At 43.1% G+C, this 19779-nt stretch overlaps 1 protein-coding gene across 13 annotated transcripts in view; it reads left to right on the forward strand.

Moving 5' to 3' along the window:
* Positions 1–5670, forward strand: part of TENM3 (teneurin transmembrane protein 3) — a 459642-nt gene extending 453972 nt beyond the window's left edge. For all 13 annotated transcript variants that reach the window (XM_017827399.1, XM_017827086.1, XM_017827468.1 and 10 more), the window contains one exon: positions 2066–5670. In XM_017827399.1, coding sequence (XP_017682888.1) covers positions 2066–2821 — 756 coding nt within the window. In that variant the 3' untranslated portion in view covers positions 2822–5670. The remainder of the gene's footprint in view (positions 1–2065) is intronic.
* The last annotated feature ends 14109 nt before the right edge of the window (positions 5671–19779 follow it).

Here is a 19779-nt window from a genome sequence, read left to right on the forward strand (position 1 = left end):
TAACTCCTGCTTGGTCCCCCACCCAGAAATTTGGGAAAACAAAACAGGCTTTGGACTCATTTGTCAGCAGTGAATCAAATGCTTTAAGCAGTATTTTACTGAAGAGAGAAGGGGTCAAATGGAAGATAAACTGGATCATCATCAGAAACTAAGTACTCTTTTTCAAAAGTGCAGCCAAAGCTATTTAAATCTTTCTCTCTGTTTCCCGCTGAGACAACTGCTAGGGCAGATGTCGGCTCCCTACCTCCATCAATACTAGCTCATTCACAGCTTGTTGCTGTTAAGACCCAGGGCTAGACAGATAAGGCCTGTCTGTTCTACGCAGCTGTAAGGTCTCATCCTAGCCACAGCTGACCCTGTAATTTGAGCTATCGTGCTATCTAGCTGTACTAGCTAACAATCCCTGCTAGCTGTTCCTGCTCTTTCAGCTGTTCTGGCTAACCACAGCAGTTATGCTGCCAGGTCCCATTCCCCAGCCATCCTCTCTTTACCAAGAGTGCATCTGGCATAGTTGGCTACACATAGCTCTTCCTTGACAGATTCTCCTATCCTAGCTTTTCCATTAGACTGGCCCATTGGTTCTTTCCATTCATTGCCCCTTGTCTTTGCTAGCTGTCAACAAAACACTCTGCTGTATTCAGGGTTGTACCTGTCTGAAGTTCCTGGGGAGAAGCTCTTTTAGGCAGCAGGCTGATACCTGGAGTGAAATGGAAGTTCGTGCAGCTGCATTGGCCGCAGCCTTTTCAAACATCTCCATTTATCAGTTTCTGCAAGTATTTGCAAGAAAGGGCATCAGTCCCCAGTACTCTACCTCACTGTAAATGGTCTGTACCATTTGCTTACCTCTCTTCTATTGTAAAGACTGTCATTACAGTTTGATTCCCCTCCTTCCTCTAGCAGCTTGAGGGCTTATGAGAGCCTCCCTGCCATTTGGTCTCAGACTGCAGCTACCCGAAAGACTCCTATTTCCTGAGTCAGTGAAGAAAGGCTTGTTCCTGTTCTAAAGCACAGCTTCATGACCTGCAAAAATCAGCTCAGTTTGGATGGACTCACAGTAGACAAGAATCATACTTGAACAAGCTCATAGGATGAGGTGACACGATAGTAAGACAGCTCTTAGCCATATTAACATAATATGACCCAGCAGTGTGCACTCACAGCCCAGAAAGACAATTGTATCCTGGGTTGCATCAAAAGCAGAGAGTGATAAGCAGGTCAAGGGAGGTGATTCTGCCCCTTCGCTCTGGTGAGATCCCACCTGGAGTGCTGCATCCAGCTCTGGGGTTCCCAACACAGAAGGGACATCAACCTGTTGGAGTGAGTCCAGAGGAGGGCCACCAATATGATTTGAAGAGTGGAGCACCTCTCCTATGAGGGAGGACTGAGAGAGTTGGGATTGTTCAGCCTGGAAAAGAGAAGGCTTAGGAGTGACCGAACTGCGGCTTTCTAGTTCCTGAAGGGAACTTACAGGAAAGATGGGGCAAGACTATTTACAAGAGCATGTAGTGACAGGACAAGGAGGAATGGGTTCAAACTAAGAGAGTAGGTTTAGATTAGATATTAGGAAAAAATGCTTTGCTATGAGGGTGGCGAGGCATTGGAACAGGTTGCTCAGGGATGTTGTGGATGCCCCATTCCTGGAGGTATTTAAGGCCAGGCTGGATGGGGCTCTGAGCAACCTGGTCTAGTAGAGGGTGTCCCACGGCAGGAGGGTTGGAACTAGATGATCTTTAAGGTCCCCTTCCAACCCAAAGCATTTGATGATTCTGTGATTAAGTATTGGCATTGCAAGTCTGTCCTGTGCAGCCCAGTAAGTAGCCTCTAAAGTTAAATCTGATTTTTATGCAGGCTCTCAGGGAGACAAAGAGTAAAAGCACTGAATATTAGCAAAATAGTCTTGTAACTCAGCATAATAAGCAGTATGTAGATCTAATTAACACCCTGGTACTGTCAGTTGTGGCATATCCTGTTGTTGTCCACAGGCAGCACACCAAGAAAGCCTGGCTGTTTGGCATTTAGGGGGCTACAGATGGCTGGTAAAACTTCTGTCTGTTCTTGTTTACAGCCAATTTCTGGAGTGCAGCAACAAGTGGCAAGACAAGCAAAGGCTTTCCTTTCCCTGGGAAAGATGGCAGAAGTGCAGGTCAGCAGACGGAAATCCAGTGGAGAAAAGTCGTGGCTGTGGTTTGCCACAGTGAAGTCTCTGATTGGGAAAGGGGTGATGCTCGCTGTCAATCAAGGCAAAGTGCAAACAAACGTGCTCAACATTGCAAATGAGGACTGCATAAAAGTGGCAGCTGTTTTGAACAACGCTTACTACCTAGAAAACTTGCATTTCACTGTGGAGGGAAAGGACACGCACTATTTTATCAAGACCACCTCCCCTGAGAGTGACCTTGGGACACTGAGGCTGACAAGTGGGCGTAAGGCCCTGGAGAATGGCATCAACGTCACTGTTTCCCAGTCCACCACTGTGGTGAATGGCAGGACTCGTAGGTTTGCTGATGTTGAAATGCAATATGGTGCTTTAGCACTTCACGTCCGCTATGGCATGACACTTGATGAGGAAAAGGCCCGAATACTGGAGCAAGCCAGGCAAAGAGCTCTTTCCAGTGCCTGGGCCAGAGAACAACAGAGAGTAAGAGATGGAGAGGAAGGCGCCAGGTTGTGGACAGAAGGAGAAAAGAGGCAGTTGCTAAGTGCTGGAAAGGTACAAGGATATGATGGGTACTATGTACTCTCTGTGGAGCAATATCCAGAATTAGCAGACAGTGCTAACAATATACAGTTCCTCAGACAAAGTGAGATAGGAAAGAGGTAACACACTGGCTTAGCTCAGGCTGCCAAAGAGACTGTGTACCAGTGTCTTCTAAAAAGGAGACCAAGCTGTTTTGCTGCATTACTACTTGAGCCTAAGCTTACATCTTTGCTCAGATTTTTTCTGTAGCACAATCCAAACAGACTCTGTAATGAAAAGAGCGCCTTCCAGAAGAATGATACTGCTAATGACAAAACTTTTTTTTCTCAATGACCTTAAAGGTGATCTGCTTTAAAGAATATGTTTACATATGCATATCGCTGCACTCAAGTTGGACTGAAAAGTATTAAAAAAAAAGAAGAAAAAAAGAAAATAAAAAGGCCTACAGATTTTGCAACAGGCTGTCCGTTCCTTTGAGGCACTGTATTTAATTAAGATACAGACCCATACAGTGTTTTCAAATATTACTGAATTGTTGACCTTTGGTTACAAGAAGTAGTCTCTCTTTCTCTCTCTTTTTCTCTCTCTTTCTCACTCCATAGGATGTGGTATATATCTGTTAATTTTAAAATGTGGGGCAAAAATTATTGTTTATAGACAACCCAACTGCTTTAAACTGTGCTGCTTTCTAAAAGGACATTGGCACAAGTGACTTATGCTACCATGGAAATTTAATAATGCATTTTACAATGCTAACATGGTTTGCCTTGGGGGGAAAATGGCAAGTAGAATCCTTGTTGCATATAAGCAAAGGAAACCCTGATTTTTTTGTAAATTATGTGAGACAAGTTGTTTATGGATTTTTATATGAATTACAATTTACTGTACATCAAATATTAGTCTCAGAGGAGTTAATTTATGTAAAGTGTTTAAAAAAGTTTATACTTAAAAATAAAATGATAAAAACATGTGCTGTGTGTGCTTTTTTTTAAAGAAGAAGGAATTGCACCTTTTATGTTATAGCTGTACAGTATAAAGGATTATATTGTAGAGATATAACAGTGATGACTAATGTCCAAAAGTGTTAATATTTTTGTATTAAGTTTAAAGCTGTGCATCTATCACTCTGCTGATAGGATGGGACACTCCACAAAGTAGCTGGCTGACTCAGACCACCGCTCCCTCCCTTCCCTCTCCTGTCACCCAGGCCAGTGTCACTTCATCAGTCATTGTCAGAAGGCACAGTAACCAAATAAGTCTCATTTATTATGATGGAAGACTTTAATAGGTTGGGTTTTCCTTGTCTTTTTCCAGCCCTGATGTAATAAATGGACAGTTATTCATACCAGGTGGGGTTTCTGTTGTTTTTTTAGAAGCTTTGTTTCACAAAGGAGAGAATAGTGTCTCAGGTGCTTGGCAAATTGTATGTAGAAGAAAAAGAAGAAATTATGTAGTTTCATCCAGTTATGTCAACTTTGTCTTCTGTATAATACAGCTCTTTTAGATGTTAATAACTCCAGATAGAAGAAGCGTACCTCTGATCTGATGCTACAGAATTGCTCTTTAGGCAGGCAGGCTGTTAAGTAGGTTCATCTCCAGGCTCTCAGCTGGCAGATCAACTCTAATTACTGCGAACACTGAACTTGGGGATGGAGAGGATGGTCTAGTTCTAGTGCCTAGTCTACATCTCTACACCACTGCATAGATTTGGCATGCTCAGTATATTTGTTGCAGGACAGAACTGAAGTGTGCAGCTGGTTCCTTATAGGAAGCCTGTGATGGCATCTATGGCATCTGTTGTACATCTTGGCTGAAACCATTCTTAGAGCTTCAGTCTCATGAGCACTAAATTCAGCCACAAAATAAATATTTTTAACATGAGACAAAATTGGGGGGTTTTGATGTTCATTGAAATATACACAGTATTTCTATCCATGTATTATAATGACAGAACATAGTAAGTGAACGTGTCTTAACTATGAATGGTTCAAGTGGATGTAATAAAAATAGTTTTCTAACTGCTTTGTATTCTGAGAGTCTATGGTATTACATACTCTAAATTGCACATTAGGATTGTTTGATAAACAGATTTGAATTTCTCCCAGCCAAGTCGCAACTGAATCTACAGTATCAGTGACATTACTGTATCTGTGTATTTGGTAGAGCATACGGAACTAATTACACATATAATGAACGCTAATCATCTATTAGAATGAAAGCACAGATTAGTTGTTAGTATTTTTACCCTTGAAGTCAAGGGCCCTAAATTTAGAGAGGATGGTAGGTATGTCAGACCCCAGAGGCGTGTCATTGATCTACATATTATTTTTAAAGATGTAAAATGCTAGGTGTTTGCAGTTCTGTTGGGTGGCTCTTCCACAGCACTGTATTTAGCATGCTGTAAGTGCTCTCTGTTGAAATAGGCTCATATTCTAAATTATGTCCAATGTTTCTGTTCTGTTTGAATATGAAAAGCTTGTATAACATGTCGACATTGAAATATATCTTCTACTTAATGCGTACCAGTTCCTTCTCCTTTGTTCTGGCACCAATAAACAAAAAATTATAGTATCTGTTGGTGATCATTTTAGATACAGTCAAATCAAGCCAATTAGTGGCCTTGTTAGTAGGTATAATGAGCCTATTTCTTGCTAAAAAAGACTTGCGATCTGGACATGCTCCTGCAGGAAATAGGGACCTTGGGGAATATATAAACAAAAGATCTTTTTAAAGAAAAAATATGCATAGTTAAAGAAGCATATTACAAAAATAAGAAAAAAAGAAAGGAGATTCTAAGTATTTTAGACAATGCCAGTCAAAATGCTATCCTGATATTTTGAGATGTATATTTCGTCTGATTTGTATTGTTCTTTTAATTTGCCTTCTTAACTTTATATGTGTCCTGAATTTTCCACAAATTGATAACTATAGATTGCATCTAGGCTTTCCAATAAAAGCCAACCCAATGTGTGTGTGTGTGTGTGTGTTTATATTTGTTTTTTTAAATGTATGTCAGATACTGCATCTGTGCAACTGCTTTTCTCGTATCGAAGAAGCAAACTGATCCCCTTGCACTGGTATCGATTCATTCCCTTCACAGTTGGCAGTATCTTTTTTGACTGTGTCCAACGGCTTCATCTGCTAACTCAGCAAAGTGAATTACTCCATGGGATCTCTCAGGTGGCCTACTTTGGAGAAAACATTAAATATACCTCACAAAGCCAAATCTTTTATAGATAAGGAAAGCCAAAGGAAAAAAAAATCACTTAGAACAGTTTTCTTTCATATCCTCCTGAGTAAAAATATGACAGAAAGTATTTGATTATAAAGAATTAGGTTGGCACTGGTAGTTACATATATACACAGAAGAGATCCTTCAATCTGCATTAAGGCCCACTTTGCAGGAACTGCTGACTTCAGCACTGCTCTGCGTCAAGAGACTGCTTTCATTTTAGTTGGAACAGGCAGACTTCACCACACTTACTTTGTAGTGACAACCTTGAGCTGGTAACATGTTGATCCAGCACTAATCAGGTCACTGCTTAGCTAACTGTGGCCTAATTTTGTTGTTAAAAAAAAAAAAAAAAAGGCAAGCCAGTAAGATATCTTTGCATATTTACACCTGGGAGGTGAGAGATTTGCATTTGACAAGGGGGGCAAAAATGCCAGTTACCACTGCCACTCTTCTGAGGCACTTTTAAAGTGATAGCTGAAAGGCTGTAAAAAAACCTCACGCATAAAGTAACAGTTAAAATTGTCTATGAGAGAATAGGCTGCATTTGCAGAGAATCAGATGACAAAATGTTTGAATTTTGTTTTCAGGAAAAAAAAACCACCAACAACAAAAAGCTGCTGGAAGCCTCGATACCTTGCTTTACTGCTAACTCCAGAATGGCAAGCTATGGCTATACATATGGCCAGCTTGAGAACCTTTAAGAAAAAGACTAGTGCATAATTCTTTGGGGATGGGAAAGCAGAGACACTTATTAGAAACAGCTCCAAAGCAGCTTACTAGAAGCTGCCAGGGTTAAAAATAAGCCAAAGCAGAGAGCATCATCCCACAGCATAAACTGAACAGCACAGACACAGTGATATACCCTAACTGCAAAGCCACATCCAAACCCGCTGAACTGATCAGCTTCTCATCTACAGCCAGTTAATGCTAAGGAGTAAATACACAATGCTTATAAAATTAAATTGATCTTTGCACACACAGGTTGCTGGGGCTCAGTGACCCAAAATAAAAAAAGCCAAAATGAAAACGAATTAATTGATGGCTATGTGCCAGTTTTTCCCCCTGGGAAAAAGGGAACACGTGGTCCATAGCTGTCATGCTGACAGACAGAGCTTAAGACTTCATTTTTTACCTCAGAAGTTTTTAGCTTTTTAGCAGAGTGACAATATAAGGCAAATTTAACTCTGTGAGTGCCCAGGCTAGACCTATTTAAAAAGTCAAAACACTAATGATAGATAAATCCCTGCTTGTTCCCCCCAGCCCATTTTTCAGCAACATAAATAAGGATGCCAGCACTTAATTAGATGCACCATGAAAATCTGAAAAAATGCAGCTTCCCTGTTCACCCATCCCAGAAACCTGAATATTTGTTACTGATCACTAAAAATGTCTTAGGCCTTTCAGGGTAAAGGAATGGTGGAAAGGTTTGTTTGTCATGCCCCCTCCTAATCACAAGACATTATAGTGGTTATTGCAGTTGGCACTGTGACGGTGACAGAGGAATAAGAACATGGTGTCTGGCACTCCACACGGTCTGCCCTGCTTTAGTAACCAGATGTGCTGGGGATGGTGGGGGAGGGAGAGGGAGATGACTTTTCATTAGATGGTCTAAAATGCAAAGTGAGAGTGAAGTCACACAGTACCACACAAATACTGACATGACGATTATCTTAACTGCACTATTTTTTGTACACATGCCTAAAAAAAAAAAATCCTGGCCTGATTTCTAGCATCACAAATGCCAACTGCATGCAATCCTGAGCAGTGCAAGGATGACATAAAATGCATCCCTAAGTAAAGATAAATCCGCTAAATATTGGTCCCCACTTCTAAACAAGAAGCTCAAACAGTAACGCCATCCCTTTCTTTATGTATACGAGAGTCTTATATGCAGTTTAGAAGGTAAAGAATAAGCATCATAAGATGGCAGCTCATTAGAGTCTCATGTTTTACCTTCATTGCAGGTAAACTCTCTTGCTGTTAATTACTATAACTTCCTAGGTAAATTGAGTAAACCTTTTAATTTACTAAGTTAAAATTCCATCATTGAGGAACATAAATTTCTAGATATGTATACAATGTTTTTCCTACTACTAACTAAGTCAAAGCTATAGTACTATAATTACGCAGCTTAAAGTTAATGGTTCCCACAAAGCTGTCTTAATAAAGCCTTTTGGGATTCAGGAGGAAAAGGAAGAAATTCAGAAATGAAGAACAAGGCTGGAAGGCGACAACATGTTTCAACTGGCTCTAGTTACTCAATCACACTTAAGCTGTCTGAGACAGCAGGGTGAGTGCCATGCATTACAGACGCATGAGGGAAATTGTTCTCCCAACACAATAAAGTATTTCCAAATTCCAAGCCCAGGAATCATTTTAAAACTGAAATTACAGGAATGGCCATCTAATGAACCAATTAACCTTACAGAAATAATAATTTTTTTTTTAAGTATAATACAGGAATCAGTTAAGAATTCAAATCTGAGTAACTAGAAGTGTGTTGGAAATGCTATAGAAAACTCCATCCACTGTTTGTAGATAAGAATTACTGTGGAAAAATGAGCTGGAGAGGGGGTGTGGGTGTACAAGACCATAATACCAGGACCAGGTGCTAATCACCAACTTCCACAGTGATGGGGAAGCACACATAAGCAAAAAAAACAAAATCCAAAAAAAACCAGTGACACCAATATCTGCAGATGACAAAAATTAATGGAGTGGCAAATAATGGCTAGGACAGAGCAGTCATACAGAACAATATGAATCACTCGCTGAACTGAGCCCATTCAAATAAAATGCATTTTAATACAGGCAACTCCAGAAGTAAAATATCTCAGAATAAGAAATGCAAATCTTGCTATGAAAGGTATGTAGCCGCCTACAAGAAAGCAGTGACTGGAAAGAACGAGGAGCACATAATGGATAAATAACTCATTGTGAGATTCCAGTACAATAGTGGTGGCAATGAAGAGCTCATAGGGGTGGAGAAGCTTAATGAGATTACTGGCCTTGTTAAACAAGGGAAATAGGAAGGCAATGTTATCTCTACATATGGTGCCAGCAATACCACTCTGGCATACAGTCCTGATGCATGCATCGTGATAACACTGTTAAGATCCTGGAGAGAGAACACAAGGAGACATCACACATAAATCTAAGTCTTGGCAAAAAAAAAATAATCTTGCAGGGAGAGATTTAAACAGCTCACCACCACCCCAACCCCCAAAAAAAAAAAAAAAGGCATGAAAGCATTTCATGAAAATAGTGTTTAAATGACTTCATAGAGAAAAGCCACATTGTAGTAAAGTGCTTGCAAACAGGAGGAGAGAAGAGAAAGCAGGTGGGAATGCAATTCTGATAGCTATAGGAGAAGTAGTTTGCAGAAGCTTTTGGCAAAACAGGCAGCTACTGGAGTTACATATAATGGATGCAGGTGATGGGAGTTCAAACCAGATGATGGCACCGTTCATTTAGCTGCACAGGAGATGTCAAATTGAAAGCTTTATAACTCTGGCAAATACCAGGCTGAAGGGTCTGGGTTTGTCTTCTCCTTATCACCTCTTCTTTTCCAACCCTGAAGTATCCAAATTAAGTTGATACAGACTGAAGCCAACAAACATTACTGTAAAAGTCCCAAATCTTTAAACGGAGAATGCAAGGCTGAGGCATTTTAAAAACATTCCTTGGTTTCCACAGCACAGATACACTGTTCTATTGCCTTTTATAGCAGTTGATTATTAAAACTAAAACAAACCTCCTCATTCTCTATTAACATAGCTGGAGCCAATATGCCCACGTTTATGTCTCCAAGGCACACAGAGGCAAATGTTTAGATTAAAAAAAAAAAAAAATGGTAAAACTTTGTGCCACCGCTGACCGCACTCTACCCTGGGTGCACGTCGCCCTCAATGACTGACGCTCCCTTCCCAGGTGTATCACGCTCCGTCAGCTCCGGTTGGGTGGAAAGCCTCTGGTTCTAACTCGGGGCACCACCGGGAGCTGCCGCCGGCAGCTCAACTAGAGGACAGCCGCCCTGCCTCACCCGGGGAGAGCCAACTGCTCCCTCCGCGTCCTGACCGCTTCAAAGCGAAGCTCAGACCGAAGGGAAGAGATTAGAGTGTACTCCCAGCCGCAAGCGTACCGCTCCCTGCCCGGGCACGGCAGCCGGACACGGTGTCCGCGCCGGGACCGACACGGCCTCCCGCAACAGCGGGACCCCTTCGCGATCAGCGAGCAGGGCCGCAGCGAGAAAGCGCACCGCCCCCAGCCCCTAAAAGCAGCAGCGCAGCCTGGGGCAGGCGGCCGGAGCCGTTGCCCGTGCCCATTGCTCGTTCCCGTTCCCCGTGCCCGGCGGCACCCAGCGGCCCTTCCCCCGGGACACCGCCCGCCGGCCGTGGCTCGCGCGTCCCCTGGCGGGCAGGGGAGGGGCGGCAGCGGCCGGCTCGGGGCCGCCGGGGGTCTTGGTCGCCATTTTAACGGCTCGGTGGGGCCCGCGGTGCCTTGGGGGAGCGGCTCGGTGAAGCGGGGTTCCAGCAAAATAAATAAATAAATATATAGATGTACGTACGCACGCACATTGATATATACATACATATCTACATACTGCCTTAAGATGCCGTGTCCCCTAGAACAGCACCTCCTGTCAACTCGCAGCATGGTGCCCGGCTGGCAGGAGCAGGGCAGGCAGCCTGGCACGTCTTTCTGGGCCAGGGACATCCCGTGCCCCCTCTCTGGTCTCCCCATAATGCACCGTTCTCATGGGCTGTGGAGGAGGTAGCAGGTGCTCCACAAGGGCAAGCACCACAGTAGGTCCCACTGGTGGTGCTGCCTCGTGCTTGTCCAGCCTCTGCTCCCTCGCACAGCCCCGATGGCAAGGCCCAACCTACCATCCTGGAGCAGGGCCCTCTTGTTGGCAGGTCAACAACAGCAAGGTTGGATGAGTAGCAGCACTCATACCACCTTGTTCCTTTTCAAATGCAACCAACGGTATATGCATGTAGTAAAATACATGGGTTTTTTTTGTTCTTAACTGCACAAAAGGTATTTACAGATGGCTTTCCTCTGCAGCCAGTGAAATGCAACAGCATAGGGAACTGCTCCTTCAAGCAAAGAGAGCCTGTTCCTCGGTGTGGCAGCCCCATGGGCAGTCAGTGGTGGTTGGCATGGCCATGGGCACTGCTGCAGCCTCATACTGATGCTGGGCCAATAGTTCAGCCAGCTACTGCCAGGGAAGAGCCACCCAACCAGGAGGACACAGGGGAAGGGCTTGGTCTGGCATTGTGCAGCAAAGCACGTGTGTGCGTGCATGCCTGGAAAGTTAATTTGTAGGTTTTGCTCCTCAATAAATCAAGGCAGATGCCCCTGTAAATTCTGCTCCTCGGGAAGAAAGAAGAAGGGCAGGAACTGCATGGAGTAGAGAACAGGGCTATTTTTCTTTTCAGCGCCAAGAGCACATCAGTGACACTCAGTGCTGTGCTGGGTCAGGCCTTCACCCTCTGCTAAGCTAATACCAACAACTCCTTCATTTAAAGGGCAGATAGTAACAGTGGGGCCCCTCTTGCACTATTCTGCCTTTCTTTCCTCCCATTGCAATAGCAGTAGCCTCTGAAGGAACTGCACTAATTAGTTGCTATTACACTTCTTGGGTGGCTGGAAGAACATACTGCCTCTGACCTCATGCTTTGCAACATACCTTAACAGCTTATTACTGCTATTGCATGGCAGCAATGGTTCGGTTTATAGTTACTTTGAAAGAGCCATTCCTCTAGTGCTGAAAAATAATCTAAGACTAATGCACAGTCTCTCCAAAAGAAAGACTGTTAAACTGTCTATAACCAAGTGTCCAAACGCTGCACAAAGCTGTTTCATTTGCTTAACATCGACTCACTAGCAATTAATATGCCTGACATCACAGCACACCACAAGGCCCATAAAATCTGTAGCAGTAGGGGAGTGAAATGATTATAACTTTTTTTTCTTTTTTCAATAATACCAGACTACAGTTTGAGCATGTAATCTTTTCAAAGCAAGAAGCTGAGCTGCATCTGAACAGCTGTTGTTTACTGAAGCAATAACTAGCAACAAATAAGTCAAAATACCTTCCATAGCAGCTCAGAGGACACTTGTACCCTGTGCCTGGAAGCAGAGAGGCTCTTGGCTTCATATGTAGACTATACTTAATAAAAATCTCACCTAACTAACTTTAAGAAAGGAAATATTTATAATGGCAGTGTCTGCCAGCCTTATGCATACAAGTAACTCCAGTGAACTCATTGTAGGCTAAGAGGACCGCAGCTCATAGCAGATATCCCTAGCCCAGTAGTTTTCAGCTGGTGAGGGACAGGGCATGCTGCAGGTGGGGGATAGGACATTCTGCAAATAAGGTCTTAGGCGCAGTCCTGCTTAACGTGCCCTACTGGCTGCAGGCAAGGTCAAACTGCTCCCCGCTCCTGGGACTGAAACCTCTGGGGAAGCATGTCTGCAGAGCCATTTGTCACATCTGCAAGTCTCCTGGTCTTACAAGGTTTTTTAGCTTAGTTTGACAGAGCAGCAGACCAGCAGTAAGAGACAGGAAGAGGGCTGCAGAAGACAAGGGAGCAAAGCGGTAGCCACGTTGAAGATGGACCTTCTGACTACACACCTGGATGAAATCTAGAGATCTCTATGTTCTTCCAGTGGGAAAAAGCAAGCCATCCCACAGTAGCCCTTTGTTTCTTGATTAGGGGTTGCTGATAGTACATATGAGTTTGCAGCCAGGAGTCTGAGCCTGAGTGTTATGCGGTGTCAGCTCACATGCTAACCACCCACTTACACCATTGTATATGTATACATCCCCCTAAGGCTGAATGAAAACATTGGTATACATCCCAGGTAAGGCTCAGAATTTAGGGTACCAAATGAGGCTATAGCTATACCATTCTAATGGCCTGCTGCTGTCCAAAGGGATAGTCATATGCCATTCTCCCATCTATTCTCAGGCAAAGCCTTCCATCACTTGTGCCAGCACTTATGTACATCTGAACCTGTTGGGAGCCCTATTTAGGGATGACCTAAATGCTTTCCTTCCTAGAGGTCATTCTCCATAGTTCTGAAGACATGCATGAGACGAGCATGACTCTGGGCCCAAGTGAGAGGACAGAAATATGCAGTCAGGCTTGGTGTGAAGGGGAAACAGGAGCAGGACCTCACTGACCTAAAGTTTAAGCAGCTGTCCCATAACAGTTTCAGTCACCTGCTCCCTCTGTGGCCCAATAAATATTTAATTACTTAGTTAAACATGAAATAGAACTAACTCAAGATTGAGGAAGCCATACTTCATACTAGCGGTAGCATCCTAGAGCTCTCTCCATCTAAGCATTAGAGATGAAGGTTTGAGTCTCCAGGTTTTAAGTCTCCAAGCTGTCAGAGCACTGGAAGCAGTCTCCAAGGGCCCAGAGAGGGCTGCCAGTTGCACTAGAGGAAGTGGGATGCTCTGCAGACAGGCGTCTGCCCTGCTCCAAAGATTCCTTCTCCTGTGTGAGAAGACTCACCTGCCAAAACTGATAGGTACATTTCCACTAACAGTTGTCAAATCAGTGGCTCCTGGCTAGAGAAAATAAAAACATTTTGACAGAAAATGCCTGACCAGCAGTACACAATAAGGCAGAAGCTGACTTATCTCATTACACCTGTAGTGCCTTAGAGCTCCCTTTTCTGGATAGTCAAGGTGTCCTTTTGAGGTGGAGCTCTGATGTTAGAGATACAGGAAATTGGGACAGTCAGTCGTGAGCTTGAGAAGTTTCAGTTATATGAAAGAAAATATTCTTCAAAGTTAAAAATTTTGTCAGAATTACATTTTTTCATATTATTAATAAATTATTCCTATCACTTTTGTCGTTGGAAATCCTACTAGAGTCACTGAGCTAGTTAAAAAAAAAAAGGCAGGAAGCCAGTACAGACGAGGCAACAAACAAGTACAGTTTCACTGGATGAGCTCAGCAAAGTAAGAAATGGCAAACAGTGAATATGATTTTAAGAGAGATCTTCCGGATTTAGATGATAGGAACTAACTGTCCTTTCAGCGAACTTTACCACCATGGAGCTGCAACTGCAGAAGTTTTCATTTTAAAATAAACATGGTGATATTTACATAAATGTAAATAAAATCAAGCCACAGCATGCCATATCTTTCAGGTCTATTAAGACATACCACATGTGGTGCTGTAAGGCACAAGGCCAAATGAGTTCAACAACCCAAGAAATAAAATAGTGCCCTCAAAGTGGTTGGCCTGGGGTGTTATTAAACAGAAACCTGCAATATCTGGAAGCAGAAGGAATTTGAATTTCCTCATTCGTGTTGGCATGTGCATAAATCACTGAAACTCAGTAAGGAAACCATTTGTTTTACAGAGTCTTATTTCTTTTCCCAGTCAGAGCAGGCAAGAAACACTGAACTACACATGTGATGCTAGGTGATAAACAAAGGGAGATGCGGAGCTAACAACACACAGTTAAGAAAGGCTGCTGAGCCTGGATCTTGCAGCCCACACATTGCATCAGATCACATTGTGCCTTAGCCCACCAGAACATGCAGCCAGAGGAGCTCAAATAAAAGCATATCTATACCTAGAAGGTAACAGTGCTGTAGGAATTCAGGTGGTACAAGCCCCATCAAAGGGTTCATACAGGTTCAGCTGCTGTGACTAATGGGATTTATACAACCTTTGATCAAAACAGTTCCATTGCCAAAACATTTGTACTGTACAAAATGTGTAAGACCAATTAGGATATGACAAGCCTTCCACTGAAATTCCTGGATAGTGTTGCAGGGTTAAGAGTTAAAAAAAAAACAAACCAAAGCCAACTGCATATTACAGTAAAAACCTTCTATTACATATCAGTTAAGGAGAACAGTACAGTGTTTAATGGTCAGATATGTCCCAACTCAATACCCCCACCCCAAAACTGCTTGTGTAGTGTATCTTTTCAGTAGGGAGGAGAAGCAAAGGCTGTAGAGGGGGTGGCTTTGAGCAGCATAGCCTTGCCTTTGCACTGTCTTCCAGACCAGAAGCCACTTGTACATAAGGAGAAAAGCCACCCAGCTTTGCTCCCTGCCCAGGGTGATTCTTAACATCGATTCCTGGGGGAGCAGCTTCTCTGTACCACATTGCAGAGGTGGGATTTCAAAAGACCTTGCCCTGTGAATTTGCTTCAGGGCCTTGTCTGGAAAAATCTAAAATCATTACTCAAGCTCATGCTGTGGCATATATACCAAGCCACAGGTCAGGTACAAAAGCAGAGGATATCCTAGAGCTGGTGATACACACAGCCTAAACAGGATAGAGCAAGATCAGGTCCCAAATAGGAGAGGGGGAAGAAAGTGAAAAACAAAAAGAAAAGAAAGTACTAGCTAAAGAAGAGATGCCATTGATTAAACAGAACACCAGGGGCAAGTAAAGGAGCAGGAAGAAAGCCATAGCACAGAGAAGGCAATGTCACAAGGATTGGAGAAGGGAGAAGGCTGGAGGTCCTGATCCTGCAAGCTGTCATGTACCATACAGGACCTCCTCTCCATCTGCCCCTCAGGCACTACCTTCTCTTCCTAGTGTGTCTCCAGAATTTGAAAGAACATTGAAGGGATGAAGACTAGGGATCTCTGAGATGTACAGGGCAATAATCACAGTTACAATCTTCTGTTTGTCATTCCCAAGTCACTCCAAGTCTCCATGGGAATGGTAGAGGGACAGGGTCCTTTTTCCCATCTCCAAGCCACCAAGCTTTTCCTTCAAGTGCTTTGCAAATGCCTGAGAATACCTAGACACACTACATGCTCAGAGGAGCAGCAAACAAATTTTGTTAATGGTATCTTGATAATCTACATGCCCAGAGAGAGAACTTATTACTTTCTTGGGCTTTCTTACTTTCTAAGAGCTATCTTCCCATTTATTTTAGGATATATTCTCTGGCTACTCTCCTGGGGAAAGCCAAGGTAAAACTATTCACTCTTCCCCCTCACAAAGTTCTGATTTAGGCTGTAATAACTATGGAGCAGTATCTGTCTGGGCTATTATTCTAGGCCAAAGTGGAAAGTTTCCTAGGGTGAAATTATACAATTACCAGCCCACTGCTCAGTGCTCCTACTAGGCAAGCTGGCCTCAGAAACAGCAGTGAGAGGCTCACGAAAGAGCCTAAGCACCTTCCAAGGCCACAGTGCCTGTAGTATTTCATACCACAGGGGCGAGGAGGAGGTGAGAACAACAGAGGTTCTTAATAAAACTTAATTCTTTTGAAACATTGCTCTTTGAAGTGCTCATAATACTGTACAAAAGAAGCCAAGCTTTATCCCTCTTTTACAGAGATAAGAGTTACAGGCACAGCAGGCTAGGAGCAGAGTAACAAAACAGACCCCATGTCTCCCAGTTTCTACAGGTCTAATGGTGGGAACAGGCTGTTGTCACGGGAATCGTTTTGTAAAGACAGTGTCTCCACAAAGGCACTGACATTTTAGCACTAATTTTAAAAACATATCCACCAACATGGAAATGGGATGCAGTGAGATACTTAAGTGCTGATGTAATTCTCATGGAAATGAGATTTGAAATAGTTCCCTGTGAGATCCTCAAAAGTTAGCTTGTATTACAGCTGCCTTTCAAGGAGCATTCAAGCCAGTTTAGAAGCTTTTCATAGTCAGGCATGTCTTCAGCCAATCAGCAGATGCTCTTAGGAAGTTTTGCACTTGGGTGAGATCCTCTGGAGAACAAGGAGATCTTTAAAGGGATAATGGTATCTACTTCTGAGTAAAAGCCTAGCCTAGTATGCTGCTTGAACACCACTGGGTGCATCTCACATAGCACATTCCAACTGGCAGTGCATTGAACATTCAGAAAAAATATTTTTCTTGTCCTGTTAGTTTTTATGGAATTTAGGATTTTAAATTATTCTTGTATGAAACACAAGCACCCTACATTCAACAGAGACAGCCCTGGACTGACTCTGTTCAGAAACAGTCACTCCTACTCTACACCTCCTGTCCCAAGCATACAAGGAATCATGGCAAAGATCCTCTAGTTTTCCACTGACACATTGTTGGAGTGGCCTGGCAATGGTTAGCTATCAGCAGCTTCCAGAATTTAAAGCAAGTGCTTGGGGAAGCCCAAGTCAAATTTTATTGCCAGTGTTGAATGCACTGCCACGTTTACTACTCTACCGTTCTGTGCTGCACCAAAAGCTGTGTTGCCATAGCAGGAGCCTGGGCTCCTCACACTTCTGAACAGTGAGCTCAAAATTAACTCAAATGACATGGTAAGAGAAGTGACCTATGCTTCTGTATTTTAAACATCAGATGTGATTTCCTTATGAGCTGCTACCAAAGTATTCCTGTCCTCTAGGTAACCTGCCTCTCTTGTTCTTCCATAGAAGAAGCTTCACTGCAAAACCCTTGCAAAGGGTGCCTGTGTCATGTCTCCATCTGCTCCAAGGTTATCATGAGTCCAGCCAGATCCCCACATCCCGCAGCAGTGCTGGCTTCCTGAGTGTTTTGGGGGCCTGTTAGCAGCCTGCCTGCATGTTCATGTAATAGTCTGTTAGGAGAGTAAACCTCAGCTGAAGCATAGATATTTGTTTTATTAGCACAGGTTTTTGTACCACTTCTCTGGGGAGAAAAGAGGGAAATTTCTTCCCTGCAAGTGTGACTACTATTCAGACTAAGTTGTAAGAGAGCATAAAAGCTGCTGCCACTGTATAGGCAAGAATAACAATAGTATGGACATGAGAAGCCAGGAGAGACATTTGGTATGCAGTGAAACTCATGTAAGCTACAGAGCCTGACAACTAATGGAGGAAGGGCCAATGAAGGTCAAAAAAATTTCATTGGGAATCTCTGCACTGCTTTTAAACTAGGAATGATGCCTGTTGCCAGTGGCCTTTGATGTAGTTTTCACTGTGTTCATATGGTAGCTATTCAGTGTTGGGTAATTATCTTGTTTTATTTTTCTATTTATTTATCAAATAAATCAAACTAATAAAATTCCAACCCATGATTGCCATGGGAACACTCCAACAAGGACAGATGCAGTGTATAGCTGTGAGGAAAGAAAGCGGGCTTCAACTTTATTAAATTATACACAAGACAATCAATACAACTTAACAAAAACAACTTAACAAAAACAGCCCTTGCAGGCTCTGCACTAACTATCCAGAAGGCTCAACCAGTAACTTTAGACATTCTTGCAACACCAAACCTTAACAACCACCATGCCAAGCTTTGATAAGGGCACATGCTCCAGAATGGAGTCTTTCTTGCCCTTCCCTCATGTTCTGCTAAAGGGAATCCCAGAAATCAGGTAGTCTACTTTTCCACCCCTTAGATGTCAGGTATTTTTTCCCTCCCTAAATCCAGTAGATCTGTGTTGAATTCTTGCTCTGGCATTCCCAGAATTTGCATTGAAAATTTAGTCCTAGTTAAAATAATACATTTAGACAATTTCAAACAGTTTCTGAAAGCAGAAATCAAATCAATTGCAAACAAATCTGAATTGTTGTTTGGCCTAACTTTGTCACTATCTCTGCAAAGATGGATGACAAGAGACAGGAAAATAGAAAGCACAAAGGAGATTAAAGCGATAAAGGGCCGACAAAGCTCATAGCAATTTTTCTCCTTAATTTCCTCATATTCAAGGTAATGCCACTGAGAGGAAGCCAACAAAAAGAATTACATGCACTGCCCAGACTGTATTTGTAAAAGGCAGTCTCATCAGTCCTGATTCTTTCTATTGCTGGCAGTGAGGGTTGTCTTTCTGGACACTGCAGGGAGGGAAGGTGCCAGGCATTTGATTAAGCCAGATCACAAGTCTCCTTAAGTCCCCCAGCTGGGAACCATCTGGCAGTAACTCGCTCTGTGCAGGTCATCCTTTCTATTGCTATACCTTCCCACCGGCCAGAGTGCTGTGATTATACTCCCTGCTCACATCCCCTTAGACTTGTCCCAGCAGTGCTAACGAGATACCCCTCTCACGCCTCATTGCAGAGTTAGGAACAGGACCCATCTCTTTTCTGCACTGGGCATACTGAAGCAATCCTAAATTCTTCTTTCTTGCTAGTCCACCTCTCATGACAGTTTATCGGGAATCAGCTCTGTGGTTAAATAATACCTATACCAAAAACTTTGCAGAATGAAAGATAATGTTCATTGGCTTTAATCCCTCTACCCATACTCTTCCTGGCTCTGGAATTATTCACTCTTTCATTTCCAGTACCAGCCAACATCATCTCTAGTCCCTAGTGAGAAAGATACACTGTCTCTGCCTGGCAGAACTGCAGCACTGAGCGTGCAACTTCAAAACGAGGAGACAATGATCTTCCCTATTTAAGCCACCAGTGGGTGATACCTCTTGTAATATTGTTTGTCCAGGTCAGTCATCCAGCCTTCAGCCACGCTCTCTTGCAACATCTCCAGGACAGACCTAATGTCTTTCCATTACTTGCTCAGCTCTACTCTGGCCGCAAGCCGGGAGGCCTGGAGACACACCATCTACAACGCTGCCGTTTCCTTTGAGAATGCACGCAGGATCACTCTTGAGGAGAAAAGACAACGCAGAAAGAATCGTATCCTGCTGAATACACCACCTAAGGAGTCTTTCTGCTGTGCCTTTTGCAATCGGACATGTCTATCTTGTATTGGCCTCATAATTCACCAGCGTGCCTGTAACAAACGTGGATAGTACCTTCCTAAATCTTCGTTTGTGAAGCCTAGCCATGACTTGCTCAGCTATATGAAATCCTATGCGATGCTATTCCTTTTTGCCTGTTTCCCTGCATACAAAGGCATAGATACATTTAGATAAGTTTTCCTCAACTGCAGGAACAGTGC

Source organism: Lepidothrix coronata, unplaced genomic scaffold (assembly GCF_001604755.1).
Source record: "Lepidothrix coronata isolate B3197 unplaced genomic scaffold, Lepidothrix_coronata-1.0 Scaffold0, whole genome shotgun sequence".
Classification (NCBI taxonomy): Eukaryota; Metazoa; Chordata; class Aves; order Passeriformes; family Pipridae; genus Lepidothrix; species Lepidothrix coronata.